This window comes from Leptonotus elevatus, chromosome 6 (genome assembly GCF_054856555.1).
Source record: "Leptonotus elevatus isolate MCC_2025b chromosome 6, RoL_Lele_1.0, whole genome shotgun sequence".
Lineage (NCBI taxonomy): Eukaryota > Metazoa > Chordata > Actinopteri > Syngnathiformes > Syngnathidae > Leptonotus > Leptonotus elevatus.
The window spans coordinates 7,717,670-7,742,116 of record NC_141244.1 but is presented as its reverse complement, the minus strand read 5'-3'; the positions used below and the strand labels follow the sequence as shown (position 1 = coordinate 7,742,116).

Here is a 24,447-nt window from a genome sequence, read left to right as displayed (position 1 = left end):
TGTGATACAGAAAAGAAAATATAGCACTACATAGCACAAATTGGTCACAAGTTGTCGTCCACATCACATTTAAAGGGATACTTGACTGATGACATCACCTCTGCTGAGGAAGTAAGTAACGACCAATTATGGCTCACTTTGCTCACCAAACCCAGAAAACAGGTGAGCCATGATTGGTCGTTACCTACTTCCTCAGCACAGGTGATGTCCTCTTCAGTCGACAGCATGTGGAAAAAATAGTTTTTAAATGTATTAATTGTACAAGAAAAATAAAGTTATCAAATTCATTCTGGACAAAATATTAAAAAGTTAAGTATCCCTTTATCTTCACTTGCTATGCTCTATTTTAGAAAACTGGTTGATCTAATGCTTCACGCGTCTCCCTTCATTAGAAAACGCCAAGATTCGCCTGGGGAAAAGAAATCTAATTTGAAATTGATCGAAATATGCTTGACATTATAAGAACTTGATTAACCATTAAGACTCATATGATATATTAGAACATTTTGATCAACATGCAAACAGATCCGTTCAAAATCATTTGCATGGATGCGCCGAAGCGTTCGCTACATGTTCAAATAAATGTGAAACTGCTTTTTTTCATGTGCACAACTGACACCATGTGAAGTTTGAAGTAGTTTTGACCATTTAAATTCTGATCTGAGAAATGTACCAAAGCAACTGAGGAAAAAGTGTAAAATGTTGACACTTATGGTTCAAATCTTGGCTTGGGTTAACTACCACGTCTCATCTCATTGACATTCTAATACAGGGAGAGTTTTGTGAAATAATGCACATGCAAATGCAGCTGCTTAACTTAAGGCAGAACCATATTTGATAGCATGCCTGCTCAATTTTAGAAACCTTAAAAAGATTGTATTTATTTGTTTATTAACAGTGAAAATGCATATTAAAAAAAATGTCAAATGAGTACAAGTTTACATACTGGCAATTGCTGCCGACAGCACCAGTGAGCAGAAAAAAAGTACAGTACAGTTTTGTTTTTCTTAGTCATGTGAATGACCTGTCAAATAGTGAATTGTGTCAACAAAACATTAAAGTTCCCATCAGTGTTGTTTTACGGCCTCAGCAAACTGTACCTGCTCATTTTGGAAGACCAGATAACATACTCTTAGACTGCCAGGGCTGACCCCATTCCTCTTACGTAACCGTTTTTATTTGGGAAGCTCTTCGATGATAATCCTGGAAACTGAATTCCACCCCGTGGATGCATCACCGCGGGGATAGTCAGCGCAGGTCCCCACCCATACAGCCACGTCCACCAACCCTGCTTTGACACCCTCACACAGTCCTTCCACTGGCACAGAAAAAGAACAGAGACAAAGACAGGACACATAAATTGCAGGGAACACCCAAAATGCATGGCCACAAAACGAGTTTCTTATGATGTGACCTCTCTCAATGTTTACTTCCCAAGCGCCACAGAACTTAATGGCACCACATGACATTTGTTTTTGCCTTATAATTCTACCGAATTTAGTTGAGTGTGACATAGTGGCAGCTGGTGAAGTTTTCACTTATATATTTTTAAAATATATTTATTAAATAATATATTTATTAAATAATATATTTATTAAATAATATATTTATTAAATAATATATATGTTTAATATGCCACTCGTTAGCTTTTTATTAATAGAATTTGTTTTAGCAGTAGATAATAATAATTTGGTAGACTGTTGAAGCCTGGTTGAGAGCCCTATCCAATATGGGCCACATTTGATGTGGCGGCCATATTGGATGGGGCAAGTACCCACCAAAGACAGAAGCCACTCAGATCAGCTTTAACTAGTAACGCTGTTTAAACATCATTGGCTGTGGGCGGTGACATAAGCAAATCAATTTTACTCATTAATAACATTATACTATTTATCCTGCTTGTCTAGAAAACTTAAATTTAGAAGAATTTTTATTGTAATATTTCATATTCTTAATAAATTTTTTGTCTCTGACAAGCTGCCACTGATTATCCAGGTAGCTTTGCTTAAGCATAAGGATTGGAAATCGCAATCCCAACCACTGTAACTTTTTATAAACGGCTATATATAAAATTTGCGTATATCACGTTGATAATAGAGACCTTACTATTATCATCTTGCCATTTGCAACCTGCTATTTGTCAATATTTGCACTCCAGAGAAAAGCGTACTGTACTGCATCTCCAAACTATAAAATTCATTGCCGTTTAAGAGTCACTCACTGATAGCGTAGTTGTTTACTCGTGTAATAAAAAGATGTGAATGAGTGTGTAATAGTGGTGTCCCTCAAACACCCTTAGAACAGAGATTGTGAGCCAAACCCTCTCAGCTGCCTCAATTTCTTCTTTTCCTGCTTCACTCCTGCATTCTCGACCCATTTAGTCCCACTTTGACATTATGGTCATTACCAGCCATTAGCGCGCTGATGTTTATTATTAGATATTAGATTATGTTTATATTTGGGGTATCAAAACTAGTCTGTTAGTTTTGAGTTCATTTAAAATTACTCTAATGCCACAAAAATTTTTTACGCGCGATTAATGACCGCCCCTTACTTGGAAAGCCTGTACTGGGAGAATTCCAGTCGCAACGCAGCAGGCACGTCCACGTCAAAATGTATTAGTAATAAATGTAATAATAATAATGCATATATTTGTGGAGACTGCGGTCAAGTTGTATTTTACAAAGTGTGCAGAATTTCAGAAGTTGCTTCATGTTAAATATTAGATAGCTCTTAATATGAAAAGAAAAATGCACTAAACTGTCACCAATGTCTTATAAATGCAATTATGCCATCTAGTGGCAGAAACATGACCAACACAAATCAATATCAATCAATATCATACTAGTTTTTTACAGTACAGTACATCTTTTTAATTTTAACTCAATTGTATGAATTATTATCAATGACTAAAAGATGCAGCCATATTTCTATTAGTTTAACATTTTTTCCCACTTTTAAGTTAACAAGAGTAGGCCTATGAAACTTAAAATAAAATATTGTACATTTAGAACAGATGTAAAATTTGCGATTAATCGTGAGTTAACTATTGAACTCATGCGATTAATTACGATTTAAACATTTTAATCGCCTGACACCTCTAGTTTATATGTAAATGGACAGAGTGCATAATAAAGTGCAATACTGTAGTTGTCCTCTACGTAGTTCCAAAAACATTTTTTTTTAACCATACCTGAGGATGTTCTGTGAATATTGATGGTTGAGTTGAGCTCTGGACTGCCTTGGTCCAAGTATATGATGGACTCTATGGGCAGTGGCGCCGTGCACTCTGCTCCATTGAAGGTGAAGTACCACCTTTGGCAACATGCGTTCTTGCACTTGAGTCTGAGGGAGCCACTGAAGAGGACTCTGAGGGCGCTGTCTGAGCGCAGCTTGGTAAACGTACAGTCCTACAAGACACAGAGCAGGAGAATGGCACGTTTGAGGTCACTATTTAATATAGGGATCAATTAATCACATTCACATTGACAACACGATGCACATTACTAGAAGGCAATTTGTATTTACAGCAATTTTTCCAAGGTCGATCCCATAATTCAAGGAGTTCCAGGCACACTGCTTGTAGTTGGGCCTCCAAGGTTCCTCAAAGATCTCATTGACACATTCACCCTTCTCCCCTTTGAGTCCATCACGTCCGGGGATGCCCGGCGTTCCCGGGATTCCGTTGGCCCCAGGGTTACCGTCTCTGCCGGGAGTTCCTGCTGGACCCTGCATGCAGCTGCCATACTACAGGAACAAGCAAGTCGGGGTCAATGTGGATATTGAGAACGAAATCATTATGTAACTTCCTGCTTCCTGAGAGCTAAATTTCATGTGATGTGAACACCTGAATTTAGCCAGCTGTTTTGTCATTAGGAAGCTATAATATTTGAAAGTCATGGAAACAAACTACTACTGGGAGTAAGATGCAATGCCAAATGAATAACATAATACTACATTGTCAATCAAATTTGAAAGGCAGATAATATATATTTGTTTCCTGTTGTATTCATGGCCCTGCTGCCATATTTAAATAAATGCCACATCTTACTCAATTTGACTCAACTATATACCCAGGCCTGCTAAAAACAGACCTATTCAAAATGACGGCTCTGCATGACTCTGCACAAGTTCCCTTTGTCCTGAATATTACAGAGTGTCAATCATACAATACATTTACAATATACTGCATAGTCAGTTTTTTCCCTTTTTAGCTGAACCTGAACATGACCAAAGGGCATTAAGTTGAGAAATGGCAGGCCATGACAATAAAGAGCTTTTTACTACCCATTCAACAACATCTTTCAGTTTGAATCCCTGGGGTGGAGTCTAAAACTGTACTTCAGAAGATGAGCATCTGGAAAAATGCCTTCATGTAAAGGGATTTGTGGTGTTCTAATGTCTGCTTGGGAAACAGATGGCCAAGGGTCTGTTTTAGTCATGAGTGGCTTAGCTGGATTGATCTGCTGATGTGACATCAGTTCTGATGGAAACTGAGCAGCCTGTGGTCAAAAACGGCAGACTATGCATTGCTGGAACATATACCTGAAATTTGGACCCAGCATTTGACTAAGTATGGGCTGTTTAAAATATTACGGTGGTTGTTTTATTGAGAAGAAAATTAAGAAAACATATCTGAGTTGCCGTTTCTGTTAGATTTTCAGAGCAGACTAATGAATGGATCCACTGTCCACTTGGCCACACTGCTGACTCTTATACCGGCTTCCAGCTCAAAATTTGGTGCTGTCTGCATGAATTATACTGAATATTCCGAACACACAACCCATTACTGTACGCGGTATTTGGCCCTAAGTGTTGAGAACTCAATGCATTTCATGCTTTAGCTGCAACACAGCTGCTTGGCTTCTCAGGATGATGGAAAAAAAAAAGAAGGATTTTATGATTACTATGCTGTTTGAATAAAACGATTGTCCTCCCTCGGATAGCAGAGTGCAGTTTGGGTTGCCAATGCCACAAGATTATATTATAGAACAACATGCTGTTCAACATCCTTCCACTGTGGTGAGAAAAGTGCAGCTCAGAAGTACTAAAGATCTTTGGGAATCTTATAAGAGCAAAATAGTGCCTCTAGGCTTCTCAACGTGGGGTGTACAGACTTCTAAGAGAACCTGAGGGAGGTCTGGAAAGTCTTTGCTAAATAAACAGTTTGCACTTTCATTTGATCGATTCCCAAGAGAAGACAGAGAATGTGTGCATTCTATCCCACCAGTGGCCACCCACTAGGCTACTTTAAAAAAAATGAAAATCTTGTTTAAGCAAAGATTTAGCCTGATTGGTCAAAGTTCTAACTTCCTACAATAAAAAAAAACATTGATAGGTATATAAAGCAACTTTATATTTGTTCCATATATTTGTATGTGTGTTTTTTCCCCATCAAAATCAATGTTTAAACAAAATATAAAACAGATAAATACACAGGCAATGTGCTTCCTGTTTGGCTTTATTTCTGTCACCAAACCAAAGTAGAAATAATAATACAGAAGCAGCAGACCATATTTCCAAAACTGCAGCACATAAATCTGGGGACCAAGTCAGTGTGGACATTTTAACCATGGGCTGTGGGTTTTTGTTGTATTATCATTTAAAGTCCCTCAAACATAACCTTGTGCTTTAATTATTTATTCTAAATAGTGTGGCAGACTCATCTGGGACGCAGCAGAATCATCCACAAGCCCCCACCTATTGAAAATGCCACATCGCTTTATCATGATGTCGACATTTATTTACAATCTGTCTTACCTTATCAGCGTCAGGATCCTTTCGGTATCCTCTACTTCTCACCTTTTCCTCGCCATACACGGGCAAAGTCAAGCAGACGAGCAGCAGCAAAAGGCTGTGAGCAAGAGGAGACATCATACGGTGCAACTGGCCGCTCTCACTGGGAACTTTTGAAGCGTCAGCTTGCCTCCAAGCTTGTACTCTTTCAATCCAGGGGGCGGGCAGGACCAGCGGGAAAGAGTTAGTCAATCTCTTGAAGAAATCTGTTCCAAAGCAAACAGCCCAGAAACGTGCATTGCGTTCATGTGAGCATGTGCTAAAATATGACCAAATGTCTGGACTTCGACATGCATGCGTGGCGATAATGGGGATAATTACAGTAAGGGGGGGGGGGGGGGGGGGGGGGGGGGGGGGGGACAAAGGAGAAAAAAAGCATATATTTGCATGCAATAAATCTTTTATTCACTATCTTGTGTTTTTTGTATAAAAATACATAAGAGAAGCTACATTTAAAACAGCTAGGAAAGCAGCAGCAAGACAATGTCACATAGTAAATACAATAAAAAGCTATAGGTCACTATTAGACTCCATAACCCGCTCCACAAAGGTTCCCTTTTAAATAGCCACACTGAGACCACCATGTTTTCTTTCTGTTTAAGGAACACTACATTCCTTGCACTGCAAACTAGAGAATAAAACAAACTACACATAAGAAAATAATTTTCTTTAAAAAAAAAAAGGTACATATTAAAAGTGTAATATATTTTATAAACAACCCCGTAACAAATTTACAAATTACCATTTTTTAACTCCATTTTAAAATAAGTAGTGTCTGGTTGCCAAATCGAGATTTGTTTCCAGACTGATTTTACAATGGGATGCCAACGCTGACATCATGTGAAACATCTGGGTTAACCTTTAAAATCGAGGAACTTCTCAAATTAAAAACACATTTAAAATTAACATTCACTGGACTGAAACAGAGTAAAAACTGTACAATGGAAACAAGCAAGAAAACAACAGAAAATTACATTGAGAAAACATTGTAAATTATGCTTCTATCATGACTTATTTTTTTTAAGTATAGTAGCAGAACTGTATGAGACAAGCCGTGTTTGTAGGGAATACATTTTAAAAAACACAGAGAACACTTCCCTCACAAGGTTTGGAAACACGACCTCACATTAAAATACCCAGTGTAGTGACTAATTCATTGAATAGAGAGGGGGGAGGCGGAAGAACATTCACATTAAGACTTCTATTGAGTTTGTCATAAAAGAGCAGAAGACTCAAGGCTTCATATCAGTCCACAGGTAATATAGTAGTTGGCATAGAGCTGTATAGGTAAAAACTTGGCTAAGGGACGGCGTCTTTTAAATGATCTCAGAATGCAGATAGAAGAAAAAAAAACTACTTTAAAAGTTGTGGAGGTAAATATTACACGGTGGCTATGCACATGAAGTAACTTTCCCTCAACTATCTGATACAATCAGGGTCGAATGAACCGTCCAGTCTGCCGTCAGTGCCAGGGACATTTTGTAAACACCTCAGCAGTGTCTGTCTTTTGTGTCCTTTTTCTCCTCAGACACCTTGAACACCTGCTGGTGGGTGGAGTCGTCAATGCTGGGAGATGGGCTTAAAGCTGAATCCTGCTGTGCGATCTGCACTGGTCGGACCTCCGACTGCTCACTCTTTGGTGTCATCCTGGGGCACAAATAAAATGAGTCCTTGGACATGTAAAACTTTTTCAACAATTGAGTACCATGGTGGCTTCAGTGTAAGTTCTACAGTAGGAGGTTCATAGTTATTACAAATGTTTTTCAACAAATCAAATTCTGTCACAATTGTGCCTGTAAAATAAGTACACTGACTGGAAGCTAAATGTTAACAATAACAAACTGACTTACCTTGCATCCGGTACTCTGCTGTGTAAAGATTGGCAGCTAACTTTACTGGAGCTCCCCCCTTTGCTCCGTCTCTCTCCACCGTCTCGCTCCCTGTCTTCACGTCTGGAGCTTCGGCTCAAAGTGCCCTTTTCCATGTGCTCCCTCACAGAGCCCTGCATGGCATGCAGCCCATGATTTCCCAGAAGTGACGTTCCTGCACCAATGGACGGATTGGTTGGTGTGGCACCGGTGCTTGTGCCCATCGACTTTGAGACGACCTTGAGCTTGTGCGAGGTTGACTTGTAGTGCTTCTTCTTGTGCTGGACACGACTGTTATGCTTAAGGAAGAACTCGCAGGACTCCTGGAGCACCCGACGGCTCTCACTGATGGGACTGTGGATCAGGAAGCAGGTAGAAGTGAGGCCAAAACCTACAAATGTCTGTCATCAAAGGCAACGTGACAAGGTAACAAAAATGTCCTTACTCGCTTTTGCGGGTCCTGTTGAAAAAGTAGGCCCACTCAGAGCAGGTCTTTTTGCTACTAACCCAGAATACTGCAGATATTCCAACAACCAGGGTCATCAAGTATTTTACCAGGAACAGAGCGAGGTCAGGACGCTCATACTCGGTTGTCTGAGATGGAAAAGAGAAGATATTCAACAAGCATTTAAACATTTATGGAGTACAGTGTGAGGCTAAATGTAAGTTGAACTAGAGATGACGTGGCTTTCCTTAAAAGGGGAAGTCAACTTTAAACGGTTCTTGACAATAATATCTTATGTGTGACTTCACTAGTCTAAACATGGCATTCTGATAAATATTACATTAGTGGAATATGAGTTATGTAGCAAAATCCAGCCATTTTTATCTATCCCAGGGGGTGAAGATGACATCACAGTTGCTCAGGGCTCAGGCAACGGCCAATCACAGCTCACCTGTTTTCTAAAGCTGAGCTGTGATTGGTCGTTACCTGAGACCTGAGCAACTGTGTTGTCATTTTCACTCGACAACAAGTGGCAAAATGGCCGACTTCTGACATTGATAAAAACTGCTGGATTTTGCTGCTTAACTAATATTCCACTAATGCAATATTAACTAAAATACCGTATTTAGACTAGTGGGGCTGCATAGAACATATTTTTCTCAAAAATACTTTTTTGGGTTGACTTCCACTTTAAGTTAGATTTTGCACTAGGCACATATAACTTTAGTTTCTTTAATTTAAATGATCCTAAAATTTGGACATTCTCTGTCTTATATACATTGTATCCTCAATGGCTCGCAATTAACATTCTGTGTGGGAAAGGAAAACAAACGTAAAATAGCAAATAATTGACTATATAAATCAAATTTTAAAAAATCTGCCATGTAGTGACACTGCAAAAAGTGCACTGCGATATAGTGAGGGACGACTTTTGTCACAGAGTACCCATAAAAGTACTTGTTTTGGGTTGAGTCATGGGGTCATTGTGTTTTTACGGTCCTGCATTTGTTCCCTTGTCAGTTCCCTGTCAGTTGCTGTACAGTTTTTATGGTCCTGTAATTAATACATAATTGTGCCTTACCGCAGCTGGAGTTACTGAGTGATGCTTTTGTCAGTTACATTACACTTACCTTGTATGAGCAAGGGATGCTGTATTCTTGGCAGCGGTCGTTGATCCATGTGTTCTCCCAGGTGCTGCGGCGACTCTGTTCATAGGTGTAGCATGCTAACAGGGTGACCAGTGGGACCAAGTAGAGGCAGCTGAACACACCTATGCGGATCATGAACTTCTTGAGTTTCTCCTGGTTGCGCTCATCGTGCTGGATAACTTGCCGCACGTGGTTGAGAGAAATGATGCCGGCAAGAATGAGGAAGAGGCCGACTATGACGCCCACACACAGGGGAGCGATGACAAAGTAGCGCAGGGCCTCCAGATCGTAAAGTCCCACGAAGCAAACCCCGCTAATGTTGTCCCCTTCAACCTTGTTCAGAGCTAGCAGCATGACAGTTAGCGCTCCGGGGATTCCCCAGGCAACAGAGTGGAACCACACCTAAAGGCAGAACACACATGAGACCTTTGAACAGCATGCAACGTTGCCCTTGAGGAATATTAAAGCCTGTCACTAATGAGCAAATTTGAAGCCACAAATTAATTTCAATCTGGTCAGAACTGGGCCAATTATTTTCATCTGTTCACTTTAAAAGATAATCTTACCGCTTTCTTCTCTATGGCTTCACAACTCCATTTGGGTCCAGCTGCCAAGAACCAGGTGATGGTGAGTATGACCCACCAGACAATTCCAGCGATTGAGAAGAAGTAGAGAAGCATAAAAAGCAGAGTGCAGCTTTTGCTTTGAGAGCCCAAGACAACCGTGTCCGCACCAGTAGGATGGACTGCCTTGTTACAGGCTGCACTGTTGCCTAGCAGGAAGCCAATGAAGTATATGAGTGAGACAAAGCTGTAGCAAACTGCATAGAAAATGATGGGACGCTCGGGATAGCGAAAGCGCTTGACATCGATGAGAAAAGTAAGGAAGGTAAATAGAGTGGCAGCCAAGCAAATGATGGAGCAAACTCCAATAAAAGTCTTGGCAAATTCAATGTCGTGGGGTTTGAAATACATATTGGAGCAAGGTGGAGCACAGTCTTGAGCTCCCAGGAATGATGCGCCGTGGCCAGGTTTGGATTTCAACTGCAGTGGGCACCAAAAGCCCAAGTCCCTCTTAGCAGATGTTGAGCCCATTGGGGTGGTTGCAGGAAGCTTGTGATCATCTCCAAAGCCACATGAGTCAAGTCTAGAACAGAATAAACCTTTCAATGGACTGATCTTGCAGAACTCTTTTCATTCGCTACTTGTACTTACTTGTCACACTGTAGCTCAGGAGGCCAGATAATTCCAAAAATCTGAATGTTCTCCTGACAATCGGACATTACAGCCTCACAGTCTTCTCGGCACGGCTGTAGCACTGTATTCTCCTCAGTGCATTGTGGGAAAAAAGCCTGGCACAGGAAGTGGTGGACATTTGGGGAACAGCCAAGATTTGCCAGGGGCATAAATGGCTGCAATGACATTAATGAAACAATGTTCAGAATAACAGCTGAGTTAACTCGCTCAGACCGAAGCAAAAATACGTGTTGCGGTTTATGTCACAAATTTGCTCACACTGGCTACTTTGATCAGTTGCTGAGTAAAAGTCATAGTGGAACCCAATGGGACAACGCACAGAATACGAGCTTCTAAAATGTATTTAAAATGAGTAAAATAAATAAATAATTGAGTTTCAATGAGTTCAGGTGTGTTTAAATCATGTGGGAGGGGTAAAACAACAACAAATTATATGGGCTCTATCACGGGTTTTCACCCACTGTGGAACACATCTCCCACAATAAAAGGAGCGTTTACTGCTTGGGTTCTATATTCTTCTGTTACTATGCAGGAAATGAATTTGGGGACATATCACCAAGAGGTTCTTGGCCAGCACAGAGCTTGTGATGTTGTCTAACATCACGCAACACACATCAACATCTTTACTATTATATCATAACATTCAGGTATATGGACTATTTAGAATAATTGGGATCTCATAAACCATTGCCAATCCACTAATAATGTGTGTAACCATAACAAATGCATCAACACAGACCTCTATTCAATCTTTTTTTTCCCTCTGCTGAAATTCAGTCTGGCAGGACACATCTCTGGGGCCGCTGTGTCGCTCTCACAGTAAGTGTCCTTGTTTCTCCCCAGTAGAGGTTGAGGAATCCTTGTCAGTGAGTTCCTCTTGCAAAGTTAAGAAGTACAAACTGTCCTTATGTGGTCAGCTGTAGGTTGAATTTTCTATTCAAAAGTCAACATCCTCACCTCCACCACTCTCAAAACTTGAGGTGCCTTTGTAACAGTATGTCATTGGCTGATTCAATCCCCTTTGTATTCTGACACGTCTCACTTTCAAATACAGGTGAATGCTAGTGGAATGTTGGGCCATGGGCTAAACAAGGGAAGGTCTACTCTAGAAAATCCCTTGTGATGGGCTCAGGCTCAGGCTGAATCTGACGCCTGGCTGATTACACGTCCGGACACTACATACTTTCTTAGAGGAGGTACGATGACTGTGTACAGAAGATGAAACTAGTGAGGGATTAACAGAGAGAGTGTATTCATTGTGGTATGCAGCGCAGGCTTTGTGTGACTCTGGGCGTGTCCATCCCCTTCCTGAACAAATCAAAGGCTCCACACAACAAAGTCGATGATTAGTTGCCTGTGGCTGAAATCAGAATCCTTTAACTTTGCCAGATGACACACAAAAGATTTCCTGAGCACAAAACTTTTCATGTTTGCCATTCTAACATGCTACTCTAAACCTTTAGCCTTTTGGAAGGCGATATGATGCAACTATTGGAGAAAATCAGTTTTGCCAAGAGACAAGACAACATATTACTAACATCGCTCATGCAATACACTTTCTAATTTCACTGAAAAAATCGAACATGAGTGCAAAAGTGTGTACTACTGTATTTCGTCAAATAGATGCCCTCCACACTAACAGATGAATTGTTGCATTCTCTTAGCTCAGTATATATATATATATATATATATATATATATATATATATATATATATATATATATGTCCCTTTAAGATACAATGAACCAACTTATTGCATAAGCTTGTATCTCCCTGAGCGGTGTGGGCTTGCGAGGATGCGCACATGAAACATTGGCTTGCCTCTGATAAACCTTTTTAATCTTGGAACGAGTGTGAACAAAACCAATGACTGTTTTAACGGGCACCTCTAAAAAAAAAAATGAAGACCCTAAAACTGTACAATTTGGAATTCAATTAGAATATAAACTTCTTAAATCCTATAAAAAAAAAAATTCAGACCACCGCTAGCATATGCAAGACACCAGAATATCACACAAGGCAAGCAAATCTAGCAAGAAAGTTAAATGGAAGTTAAATGAAAGTTAAATGGACTCACATCCAAAGTAATAATAATGTTGTCCAGCTTTCCATGCACATCTTTAATTGTTATTCAAGTTAAAGATGGAGTTAAGTCAAAAGATTTCTTTGCAATATGTTCCATGTTCTAGTCTAAATACAGCATTCTGATCAATAATATTGCATTTGCCTAATATTATTTAAGATGAAAAATCCACATGCTTTTTTCAATCCCAAGGGGGTGGCCATTTTGCTACTTGTTGACTGAAAATGACATCACAATGACAAGGGGCTCAGATAACGACCGTCATGGCTCACCTGTTTGCTCGGTTTGGTCATGTGACATTTGCAAGCTGAGCCCTTAGGCACTGTGATGTCGTTTTCAGTCAACATCAAGCGGCAAAATGGCCAGCCTCCAATAGGGATGAAAACATGTGGATTTCACTGCACAATTCATATTCAACAAATAGAGTATTAGTCAAAATGCTGTGCTTAGGCTAGTGGGGGCGCTATTACAAACAACATTTTTGACTTGAATTCCCTTTTAAGGTAGATGACTACTTTCTATTTGATGTTTTACAGTAGTTACTTTTTTTTTGTTTTTTTACATTTGTGTGACAGTTAATTTTAACCAATAAATTGAATAGGGTATATTAGCAAATCACTTTTGTTTGATGCTTTTATTTGTTACTAAAGTTAAGACAGTGTTTAATTGTTTGTTTGTTTGTTTTTAATGAAAAAGACTCACCTTGATTTTACTGGCTGCAACATCCTGATCATAGTGCTCCATCATGTTGGGAAAGAAAGTCATGTTGTAGGACAGCCCCATACACCGATGAACGTCAATTGGCTCGCAGGTGAAGAGGCTGTGAGCACTGCAGCGTTGCAGCCACAGCAGACCCAACCATACCAACATCATCATTATGAGGGCTCACTGGAAATTTGGGGATAGTTTATTTTCCAGCGTGAATAACTTGCTTCTTTTAGATTTAGTTTGAGGATATCTTAATCAAAAATAGTCAAATGCCCTGACTCTCACGGTTCCACCTATCCTGGGGTCATCTCAGTGGAGGCATTGGCAGGAGCAGAGGGTGCAGCTTCCCCATTAGCCCGCTGCATGTGCTTTTACTTAGTGAGAGGTATCCAACATGACTGGAAATAGAAGAAAATGGTGCAGAGGTTATACATCCAGCAGCTTACATACACTGCTGCTGTTTATCAAATCCATGTTAACACACAACTTGGTGGCATGCAGAAAGAAAGACTGATACCACACCAACCAAAAACATACTAATTGTACTGTCATCAAGAAGATGAAATGTAACCCATGAACTCCTCTTTTCCCCATAGAGGTCTCTTTAGCTCCAACATAAAAATACATTGATTAGATTTGTAGCACAATTCAGTCCGTAGCTATGTGGACCATTAGGGTGGGAATTTTAAAAATTCATGTTGATTCCGTCGAATAAGTCTCAACTTGTTGGGACACATTGATGAACATGACTTTTTGCCATGTATACTTGCTGTATTAACCTGGAAACTTGAATGGTTGAGACCACCGTAAATAGTACTCTAGTAAGTTTATGAACAGTTAATCCACTGGTTTATTAATGTGTAAAATGCAATATGACAAATACATAAAATATAGTGCAGTGCAATGGTTTACTTTCAACCACATTATAGCTGAGTCACTTGCATTTTACTAATAAAAATACCTTTCAGGTTACGTTGGACGTTTTATGTTTCAGTTATGTACTTTTTATTTTCTATTAACAGGGAATGTCAATGTGCACCGTGTAACGATAACATAACACATGCATTGACTTAATATTAATAGCGCCGCCATGGCCAAACGAAACGAACAAATACCGCAGGTTAATACCCGTAAATCTGTAGTGATACAAGTTTTAATATACGATGTGTCGCCAATAAAACACAAACTTCTGGGAGTGCGCCGTAAACATCGCTGCCCCGACTGCCAACCGTGGAAAGGGGGGCCAAAACAACTTCGGAAGTTAAACAAAAGTTTGCAAAGCTAAAACGGAGGAATAAACATAGAAACTTACCAAAGACGGCTATGACTCGATTTCGAGCTGGAGCTGGCTACATGGATAAACTTTGGAGTATATTCAGAGTGAAATTTGATAGCGTGTTTCCTGGAGAGAAAAAAATCCAACAAGCTCCCGTTGGTCAACTCCAATCTCGTGCTGCCTTTACGTCTATGGGAAAGTTGTGTTTTTCTTTTTAGTGTGTGTGTGTGCGTGTGTTTGTAAATTTCCGTTAGCGGGGAAAACGTCCACATTTTAATATTTTATACTCAACTAAAAATTATTGGTATATGTAGATTGGTCGCGACCCCCCCTAGGAAAACCACTTAAATGTAATTTTGAGTATACAGGTACTGTATTTAAAATGTGTTATTTTGCCCTTTCAGTTGTGCTGTGATTCCCCAATCGCTAATGCTAATGGTCGTCGTCGATGATCGGTTTTGTCACGGGAACTAATACACCAAAAGAAAAGAAAAACGCGATGTAATTTTAGTGGAAATAGACTCAGGTGAAGCTGGACATCTGAAATTTCAGGCAGCGATCCTATTCGAAACCCGACGAGGACCCCTGGCGTCCAACTACCGACGTTGCTATTCCCATAATATCCACTTGGAGACGCTAGCCCACCCCCCACCTATTTGTCCATATTCATGTGACCATCGGGGAGGCGGAGTTTTGTTGTAACATTTTAGGTGCTACACTGTCACTAACACAGATAAAGTGCCGTTGACAGTTACACGCCTTTGTCGCCGTCGTCTTGCTTCCTTATTTTGCCTGCAGATGTGCTTCAATAGCGGCGGGCTCGGACAGTTTCATTGTCAAAGAGGAGTCGGACGAGGACAGGACACTGACATATAAGGTGGGTGAGCTGTGTAGCACACAGGGTGACAACCACGCATTCCTGAATGTGAGTATACATATTGTGTATGACGAAAGTAAGAAGCTTTATTCCGCGGAGCAAGGCGCTGGCCTGTTGCTAGGAAACTCTTTGACAGCTGAAAGCTTTTGGAAAGTGATAGACTCAGTGCATCCATGGTGTCTAGTCTACTATCTGGCAACGCAAACCTCCTTCCCCATCATTCACATTTTCATGCTGTGTTCGAGTCTAAATCCGTACCTAGTGTGACATAGACATATTTCATATTATCAATCAGTCAAGTGACTATTACTGTTTGCAGAAAAATGGCCTACTTCTTGTGATCGTCTGACCATATGTACAAAAAGACAGGACACAAGGCATGATCACGATCTGCAAACCTGTGCTGCTTGTAGAATTGCACTGACATGCACCTCCACCCCCTCTTGTTATATAACTTTGACAATTTAATGTGACAGTAATATTGGTCTTTGATTGGAGATGCAAGACGGCTCCTTCTCGACCTCATCTATCAGATGCATTTGCCAGTGGCCATGTATTTGAAGGTCACTCATGAATGGATCGATAACTTCATCTTGCCGGGAACTACTCTCTAAGGAAGATGAGATGAAGTATACACATGTTTGCATACATAAACAGCTTTTGAATAGCCATATGAGAAGACATACTGTTTGGAATTGTTCCACTCAGAGTGATGCTGACCTTATTGCCTCATGTATTGCTTGGTATTTCTTTCACTGTGGGATATAATACATTACAGATGTGCAATAATGTGACGCCTCTGAAGTTGTAGCTACGGAAAATCTAAGTTATTTATTTGTATACATTTGGCTCCCAATTTTTCAATGCATAAATTTGGCTCCCAAATTATCAAAGTGCCTTTTATTAAATTCTCAGACATCAAACTACCCAGTGTGCTATTTCATGAACATCACCCCCACCTAGGAAACTGTAAAATGATAATGGCCGTGTGTGAGTCAATCGAGAAGTTGGCGCGATGCTTGATGTGCAGTTGCATTATTTCACGCATCACACAGAAGGCTGCCACGCTGAATTTGAGTGGATTGGATAGACTGAGGAAAGCTGACACTCTGCTCTGTCCTATCAGGCTGATGTATGTTGCCGACGAGGAGACTTCAGTCCTCAGGAGACGTATATCACCTCCACTCGACCTCCACAAAAGTCCCTTCATCCTGCATCCTGGGGCATGCCTCCTGAACGCGGCCTCAGGTAAACGACCTGGTCAGTCCATACATATTGAATGAACATTAAATATAATTGCAAAAGGTATCTCGATAACTGTACAGTATGTGGTGTATGATATTGGCTGTGTAAACGAGTAATTGCTGGTTGTCACCTACTGTTAATTTAATTTAATTATATTGCAATTTATTACACTCATTATAATCCCTCATTGGATTAAATTTGGGCAGTATTCTTATAGGGGAATTTATAGGGGTGTGAATTGCCTAGTACCTGGCGATTCGATTTGTATCACGATTCATAGGTCACGATTAGATTCAATACCGATTAATCCTGTGCGAATCTATAAATTGATTATAAGTTGTTTTTTTTACTCAAATTTAGAAAATACTAATCAGTAAACATGTACACTGTAAGATTTGTATGAAAATGTATTTATTTATCTGATAATTCAGGCTTATAACTGAGCCACTGCATTTAACAAACAGTTTGCAGTCTGTTTCATGTTTGAACAGCACTGATATAAAATATTAAGGCTTAATGTTCCATTAATATAACATTCTTCCATGCTTAATGTGTGAATCCTAACCATAAGTAAGACGTTTTGTTGAATATTCCCATAAAAAATTGATGTTTAAAAATTGATTCGGCTGCATATTGAATCGATTCGAGAATTGCGCGCTGTAATATCGCGATATATTGCCGAATCGATTTTTTTTTACAACCCCTAGGAATTTCAGATACTGTAATCACATTTGCGGCTTAAGTAAAACCAATGTAAGTCACATTTCAGACCAGTTACATTTACCTATTTAGAAGTTAATATATGTCATTGTTGAATTCTCGATTTTTCAATCCATCTACAAATCCTCCATATAATACACATCCCTCCTTGTTTTTTTTTTTTTTTTAAACGCTGTCATTTCTTTTCACTTCAATGCAGCGACTCTCCTTGGGCTCCTCCTAACAGACTCCAATCTCCAAAAAAAAACACCCGTGACTCATCAGTCGTCTCACTTTGGGCCCCACATACGCACACGCATGCGTTCAAACCCACACGCACCCATTATGTTCTTTGTCTTACACCCAACACTACAGAGTGTGTTGCCTGGCAGGCTGATGCATTTGCAGGGATGGCCAACACTAAATGGACAGAGATGGATTTAAATGGGCAGTGTGGCAGGCTGATGATGGAGACGTACAAAAGGAGAGTAGCTGAGCTGAGGATTTTAGAAAATATGGCCTGACTATTTAAGCCCGTTGCACTACCTGTCAGTCATTTCGACACTCAGTCAGCCTGACACATTGAATTCCCCAATGTAGTGTATCTATCTTATCAACCTTCATTAAATAGTTCAACGGCGCTATATGGTTGATATTGCAGGAAAAATACCACAGTCAAACAATGGATGATGATACAAAATCAGCAAGTTGCTATTGAGTGACATTTAGTTGCTGCTTTTTAATAGATAATGTATTCATGAAGTCTAAGTTACGCCAAATAGAAAGGTGAAATAAGAAATGCAAGTGCTTCAGTCTCTGAAGTCTAATAAAAATTCTAATAGCTTTGTGTCGAGTTTAACTGTAAAATGTGTGTGCCCATTAGCAGGGAGATGCTGACAGGACAGAGACTCTGCCAATCCAAATCTCATCAGGACTCCGTCTTATCTGCCCTCAACCAGCAGAGGAATGATGGTCTTCTGTGTGACGTCACTCTGGTGGCCGGGGAGCAAAAGTTCCACGCGCATAAAGCCATTCTGGCAGCATGCAGTGATTACTTCCGGGTGAGTGTAGAACCTAATCATACTGTATATCGTTAAAATAAGTCAATGTTAGGCAAACTATGTCTTTAAACAAAATACACTATCCCTGCAGTCGGATACAGCAACTAAGTGATGCACGTCATACGTTCAGTGCATGCAGTGGCGATCTTGAGGGTAAGGAATGTGATTACGCTTTGAAGTCAGCTTGCATCTCAACAACTGCCGGGATCCAATGCAGCCAAAATGAGTCTAAACATTCTGATTAATATAGTATTTGTGAAATAGGAGTTGAGCAACACAATCCACCAGTTTTTATCCATGTCAGGAGGTGGCCTTTTTGTCACTCCCGGTCAACTGAAAATGACATTACAGTTGCTCAGGGCTCAAGCAGCGACCAATCACAGCCCACCTGTTTTTTTTATGCTTAGCTGTGATTGGTCATGACCTAAGCCCTGAGCAACTGTACTGTAATGTCATTTTCATTCGACAGCAAGTGGCAAAATGGTCGCCCTTGAGATGGATAAAAATGGGTGGATTTTGCTAATTGATTCATATTAAACAAACACAATATTAATCAGAATACCATGTTTAGACTAGTGAAGGCACATATAACATACACTACTCACAAAAAGTTAGGGATACTTGGCTTTCAGATGAAATTTTAGGACGAGCCTAAAATGCATTGAAACCGTTACAGGTGAACTTAATGTAACCTTCTCGAAGTTTTTGAATGCATATGTCCAACTGTTAAATGTTTTAGTGTGCGTTGAAATAAACCGCTCCATGAAATGAAACCCAATGTAACAAATGCCAAGATGCTACTTCCGGTGTCTTACAGGAAGTTGCACGCATGATCGTTTCTCCATGAGAGCCCTCAAGAACAAGGTGGATATTTTTTTGAAACCAATACGTTGCAACATCTTCCAAATTTCTTGACTTAATTGATGGATGGGCTCTATAAAAACACAGTTATGCCATGCGCTAGTTACCTCTAGCTACCTAAAAAAGATCACAGTTAATTCTCCAATACCTCCTGTAATTTTCAATTTTGACCTGAAATTTTTGTCCATGCTGCCACAAATCAAGTAAAAGATATTTAAGAAAGTACACTCCCCCACCCTTCACTTGCTCCAGTTGTCATTTGCAGTATTTATGGTGCAAAATGCATTGGCAAATGAAAATTTGCTGTCAGGCAGCCATATACTGTGTAGTTGAGGTGGGCTGCACAAGAAAAGTGCACCAATGAGATTTCCTTTAGAGACACAGAGCAGATTAGGAAATCAAAACTAATCCCTCTTGAAAATGAAAGGCAGATTAAATTGATCCAAGTTGGCCTGTAGGATTTCGCATGTGTGAGTGGAGGTTATTTTTATTTCTCCTTGCACAAAGAGCGGACGATTGAGTCAGTCTTCGCCTCCCCTCCTTCCAACCCCATGCTGAATACTATCAGAGCTTCGTCATTGTACTGGTCAGGACTTGGATTATCACACTAACCTGATGCAGCCAATAGTGACCATGCATTCATCCTCACTCACCCACTTTCTGTCACTAGTCAAACCCCTAATCCCTAGCACGCACAATCCACATAGGAGTGGTGTGAACACAATATCTGACTCAATGGTTAGTGGTTGTAATGAAATACCTGACCAAGCGTGAGTTATTTAAATGTGTCGCCTGCCTCTTCCAATGTTGTCACATTACTAAGACGTTTGGAAAGAAAATCAGTCAAGCCAGCATTGCACGCACATTGATGCCCCTTGTCCTGTCCCTTCCCAGAAAAACACGAGACCAAATGTATTTCTTACTTTGTGTAATACTCCAATATCATCTCAAAGTATTAGATAAGTACCTTAGAATAATAAAACAGCTGAATACAAGAGGAAAAAACACACTCTCTCTTAGGACCTGGCATAGTGAGGTTGCCTAGCAACAAGCAGATTGGCATGAAAATACTATTTAAAGTATCTTTTTTTTTTTTTTGTGTGCAAGTTAGTCAAAGAAGGTGTAAAACAGCAAAATATTTCCACTAAACTGTTGTGTCTGGTGTGTATATATCAGGCATGAACAATCAGGATTTGTCCGATGGGCAAATGAGGACACACTGTACAGTATGTGCATGCAAGTGAAATTAAATACAGACCACGTTGAGTTTTGAGCAACACTTCATAACCATATTACTGGAAATAACATGAACAAAAACAAACATTTGAAATGAAACAAAATCAAGATGATGTATTCCACCCTTGTGGGAAGATTTTCTTCAAGGTGTTTCTGTGCGTTTTTTTCCCCTTCTGTCCATTCACCCAGGAAAACATTTGTGAAGTCAGAGGTCACTGAAAACTGACAAATCTGTTTTAGTTCATTTGAAGGGTGTTTGATGGGGTTGAGGCCAGGGCTCTCATTTTTTCCCACACACAGTTTATTTAACATTTCCTTTTTGGACCTTTCTTTATGCACTAGGCTACAGTTATGGGGGAATTGAAAACGGTCTTACTTAAACTGTTACCAAAATGTCTAAAAATTCGGATTAAATCGAGATTCAATATGAATTTGGAGATATGGATAATCATTTTGTAATTATTTTGTCGTAATAATTGCAAGTACAAATTAAACTACACTATGCTGTATAGAATAATTTCACTGGCACAGAAAAAAAAAAGAACCTAGCAAAACATACAAAAACTGTAGGTAGAACAGCAGGACAATGAAAAAAAACATTGTCAAATTCTGAGCAATCAGACAAATAGAGAGCGCAAAGAAACTGTGGTTTACACTATCCAACAGCCTGATTAAAAAAAAAACTCTTCAAATTAATCTTGTAATATATATTTCCAGTGCCTGTGACATAAAATAGCAAAGTACGGAGGAAACCTTTAGATTTAGACGGTTTAGATTATCCAACAGCCTGATTAAAAAACAAAGTCTTCAAATCCTTCTCAGAATTTTCCCCTGATTCAACAAAACTTAGAGAGTAGGAGTACAGTGCATTCCAGAGTTTGGGTGCAACTGACTGGGGAAAAAAAGCAGTCATCATGGGGATTTGGGTGGTTGCCCAGGACACCTGATGAATTTAGATTATTTGATTTTGAGACTCAAGTCACGCTGAGCCAGCAGGTGCAAATAGTTTAGATTTCTTTTAACTTTAGACCTATAGCGATTATTCTCTAAATCAGTGTTTTCTAAACTTTATTAAGCCAAGGAAAATTATTTACATGGGAAAAATGTCACTGAACAAGTCTGAAAATGCAATTTCTCAGAATTGTTTTGCAAATCTGGGCCTGATATACTCACAGCAATTGAAGAAAGAAACACATGAAACATATATATTAATTTTCAGACCATCCGTCCATCCATTTTCTGAACCGCATATCCTCACTCCTAGGTTTGCGGATAATATAATTAAGTGAAATTAAATAATTACACAAACACACCTGTTCTAAATGAAGTTTGGCACTAAAGGTATTCATGTGTTTGAATGATCATACAAGCAGTCATATTTATTTTGTCAGAAGGTGAGGCTAAGTGCAGCATTGTACTCCTGCTGCAACACACCATGGGAAAAGACTGCAGTGAGCAGGACAACGGGGATCTATATCCCAAGTCAGCACAGCTATCCATCATCAGCTGTCCCACCTACACCAAGGTCGGGAACAGTCATGCGAGGCAAAGACAGCTCAGTAAACACTCCCAGGGCCCACAATAATGACACAAAAGCTTGGATGAACCTGCACAGTGTAATTTTTCCTTTCTACTGGCAAACTAGAGCGCCACCACCATTATTCCTCTGGCCTAATGGACCAGTCTATTTTTAATTGGCTCAGTGGTAAATTAACTAGACTGTGCAAGCACTGGATACAATTCGACTCAAATTTAAGTTGTTGGCCATTCGCCTGAGGAGAAGGGGGGTGATGCCGAGCTAATGTTCATGCGCACCATGAATCATCAAAAACTCGATTAGCGTTTTGGGAGGAATGCACTTTGTTTTTGTGACAGAAAGACATGCGCTAACTGCCCTGCCTCTGGGTCTTTGCTACGTATAAGGAGGTTATGCACACACTGAACTTTGCATATGACATCAAATACATTTAAGTAAAATTTCTACTTTTACAAGAACAAGTCAAATGATACTCTGTCTGCCACTAAATGTGAGCAATAAAAAAAAATCTTTAATAGAATAACCACAACATGTCAGGCAATACTGCTCCACTCCAAACCTTTATGGTATAGTAATCCTGTCAACTAGCCGACTAAATAGGGGTGTGAATTGCCTAGTACCTGGCAATTCGATCCGTATCACGGTTAATGGGTTACGATTCGATTCGATTAATCCCGACACGAATCTAAAAGTCGGTTATTGCGATCTTTTTTACTCAAATTTAGAAAATAATAATCAGTAAACATGTACACTGTAACATTTGCATCAAAATGTATTTCTCTGAAACTTCAGGCTTATAACTGTGAGCCACTGTTTTTAACAAACTGGTTGCAATCTGTTTTATGTTTGAACAGCATTAAAATAAAATATTAAGTCATGTGCCATAAATATAACATTCTTCCATGCTTAAAGTGTGAACCCTAATCCTCCGGCCGCATACTGAGTCAATACGAGAATTGCGCGCTGTAATATCGTGATATATAGCTGAATACATTTTGGAAACACCCCTATAACTAACTAACTAACTCTCAAAACATGATTAAATCATACACTCATGGTTTTGGGCTTGACATAGTTCAATTTTGTTAGTACTGTAAAATACCTTGAATAACACTATTTTTTTCCCCGGGTGGGGGGTGGGTTATATGCAGCTGGGGGGTGTATTTAAAAAAAAAAAGGCAATTATTTAAATCGCTAATTTATATGACATTTCATACACAATATAACTCAGTATGCTTGACATATTGTAGTAAAAAGTGCAACAGTTCCAGATTTAAAAATAAAGTAAAGAAATAATAATAATAATAAATAGCTTACTATAATTAGTAAAAGAGCATTCAGTGCAAGCACTAGATTTTCAAAAACATAACTTTAACAAATACTTTGAAGGATCTTATTCATAGATATGGGAAAATAATTTTTTTTGGGGTGGCCGTATCATACACAATTATATAGGGGGGGAGCTTTTTAAGATAGATTTTTGGGGGTGGCGTATTATACAGGGGTTTGTGTTATTCACAGGATTTTACAGTACACATTCAGAAAAGTATTAAAAGTATGGATTTCAAAACAAGATATAATTAAACATCACACACTAAACAGCTTGAGGAATTCTTAACATGGTAGATATTACTAAATTAGTTGAAGCCCTCTGAATTGAATTGAATTTCCCTCCTTTCACTCTTTACTGTCACACTGCTGCACCGGTCCCCTGATCAGTGGGTGACATCCCATCATGGCATGACAGCAATCAATATATTTGATGACCAAAGCTGCACTCAGCAGGGTCAGACTGCAGACACTGTGGCCACTGCTTTGATTTTGCACGGGTGTTTGTGTGCGCACATCATAGGGAAAAAACCGCAAGAGGTGCTGTGTACCACAGAGTACTGATTGTGCTATATATATTTATGCTGAGCTTTGGGTCTGTGGAAGGCAATCAATACCGGAAGTTTCTTGGCCGTTGTGTCTGGCAGGTTCTGATTAACTGCGTTGTGTTTTCTGCAGCTCCACAACTCATTTCGCAGTGCAGCTACAACTCACACATAAGATACTAATAAGTCACCATTAAGAGTCTGGAAAAATCCAGTGAAATAAAACAGTAAATTGTGAAGTTCTTCATCTGAGCTCCATGTTTTGTTTGTGTCATCAGGCCATGTTCAGCTTGTGCATGGTGGAAAGTGTGGCAGATGAAGTGACGCTGCAAGGAGTGACCAGTGTTGGACTGAAGCACGCCTTGGACTTTGCCTACACTGGACAGGTAACAAGAAGATCCACAGAAATTAGTTGAAGGAATAATTACGTAGATGAAGAAAGTAAAGAGCTGCCCCTCCCTCCCCCAATTAAATGAA

General features: G+C 39.6%; 3 protein-coding genes across 8 annotated transcripts in view; 1 reads left to right on the top strand and 2 right to left on the bottom strand.

The window, feature by feature from the left end:
- Nucleotides 1-735: 735 nt before the first annotated feature.
- On the bottom strand, nucleotides 736-6,025 carry LOC147171916 (collagen triple helix repeat-containing protein 1-like). Of its 2 annotated transcripts, none has more exons than XM_086078954.1 (4): nucleotides 5,803-6,025; nucleotides 3,529-3,747; nucleotides 3,194-3,410; nucleotides 736-1,318 (listed from the first exon to the last, which is right to left on the bottom strand). In XM_086078954.1, the coding sequence occupies exons 1-4, from the start codon at nucleotides 5,875-5,877 to the stop codon at nucleotides 1,176-1,178; spliced, it is 654 nt and encodes a 217-aa protein (XP_085935080.1). In that variant the 5' UTR covers nucleotides 5,878-6,025; the 3' UTR covers nucleotides 736-1,175. The 2 variants fall into 2 exon arrangements, with proteins under 2 accessions (XP_085935080.1, XP_085935079.1); XM_086078953.1 differs by having other exon boundaries at nucleotides 741-1,318; nucleotides 5,761-6,025.
- A 153-nt stretch (nucleotides 6,026-6,178) lies between these two features.
- On the bottom strand, nucleotides 6,179-14,780 carry fzd6 (frizzled class receptor 6). The gene is made up of 8 exons (XM_086077702.1): nucleotides 14,617-14,780; nucleotides 13,299-13,702; nucleotides 10,472-10,668; nucleotides 9,824-10,403; nucleotides 9,240-9,659; nucleotides 8,110-8,258; nucleotides 7,647-8,018; nucleotides 6,179-7,443 (listed from the first exon to the last, which is right to left on the bottom strand). Exons 2-8 carry the CDS (start codon nucleotides 13,470-13,472, stop codon nucleotides 7,287-7,289), a joined length of 2,049 nt encoding a protein of 682 aa, XP_085933828.1. The 5' UTR covers nucleotides 13,473-13,702; nucleotides 14,617-14,780; the 3' UTR covers nucleotides 6,179-7,286.
- Nucleotides 14,781-14,820: 40 nt separating this feature from the next.
- The window catches only part of klhl32 (kelch-like family member 32), a 32,819-nt gene continuing 23,192 nt past the window's right edge, over nucleotides 14,821-24,447 (top strand). Inside the window, exons 1-5 of one of the 5 annotated variants that reach the window (XM_086077703.1) lie at nucleotides 16,589-16,705; nucleotides 18,285-18,462; nucleotides 18,554-18,615; nucleotides 19,280-19,326; nucleotides 24,249-24,356. In XM_086077703.1, the coding sequence (XP_085933829.1) occupies nucleotides 18,368-18,462; nucleotides 18,554-18,615; nucleotides 19,280-19,326; nucleotides 24,249-24,356 (312 nt within the window). In that variant the 5' untranslated portion in view covers nucleotides 16,589-16,705; nucleotides 18,285-18,367. Of the gene's footprint in view, nucleotides 15,458-16,577; nucleotides 16,718-18,284; nucleotides 18,463-18,553; nucleotides 18,616-19,279; nucleotides 19,327-24,248; nucleotides 24,357-24,447 lie in introns of those variants that run through there. The other 4 variants (XM_086077704.1, XM_086077705.1, XM_086077706.1 and 1 more) reach the window with 4 other exon arrangements.

Bases quoted from the DNA above. Each gene is read 5' to 3' on its own strand.
- LOC147171916 (XM_086078953.1), bottom strand. From the start codon at position 5,877: ATGATGTCTCCTCTTGCTCACAGCCTTTTGCTGCTGCTCGTCTGCTTG. The intron at 3,748-5,760 runs GTAAGACAGATT...TTGTTCCTGTAG, and splicing joins AGGATCCTGACGCTGATAAG to TATGGCAGCTGCATGCAGGG. The intron at 1,319-3,193 runs GTATGGTTAAAA...TTTCTGTGCCAG, and splicing joins TATTCACAGAACATCCTCAG to TGGAAGGACTGTGTGAGGGT.
- fzd6 (XM_086077702.1), bottom strand. From the start codon at position 13,472: ATGATGATGTTGGTATGGTTGGGTCTGCTGTGGCTGCAACGCTGCAGT. The intron at 10,669-13,298 runs GTGAGTCTTTTT...ATGTCATTGCAG, and splicing joins TTGCAGCCAGTAAAATCAAG to CCATTTATGCCCCTGGCAAA. The intron at 7,444-7,646 runs GTAAGTCAGTTT...TTTGTGCCCCAG, and splicing joins AGCAGAGTACCGGATGCAAG to GATGACACCAAAGAGTGAGC.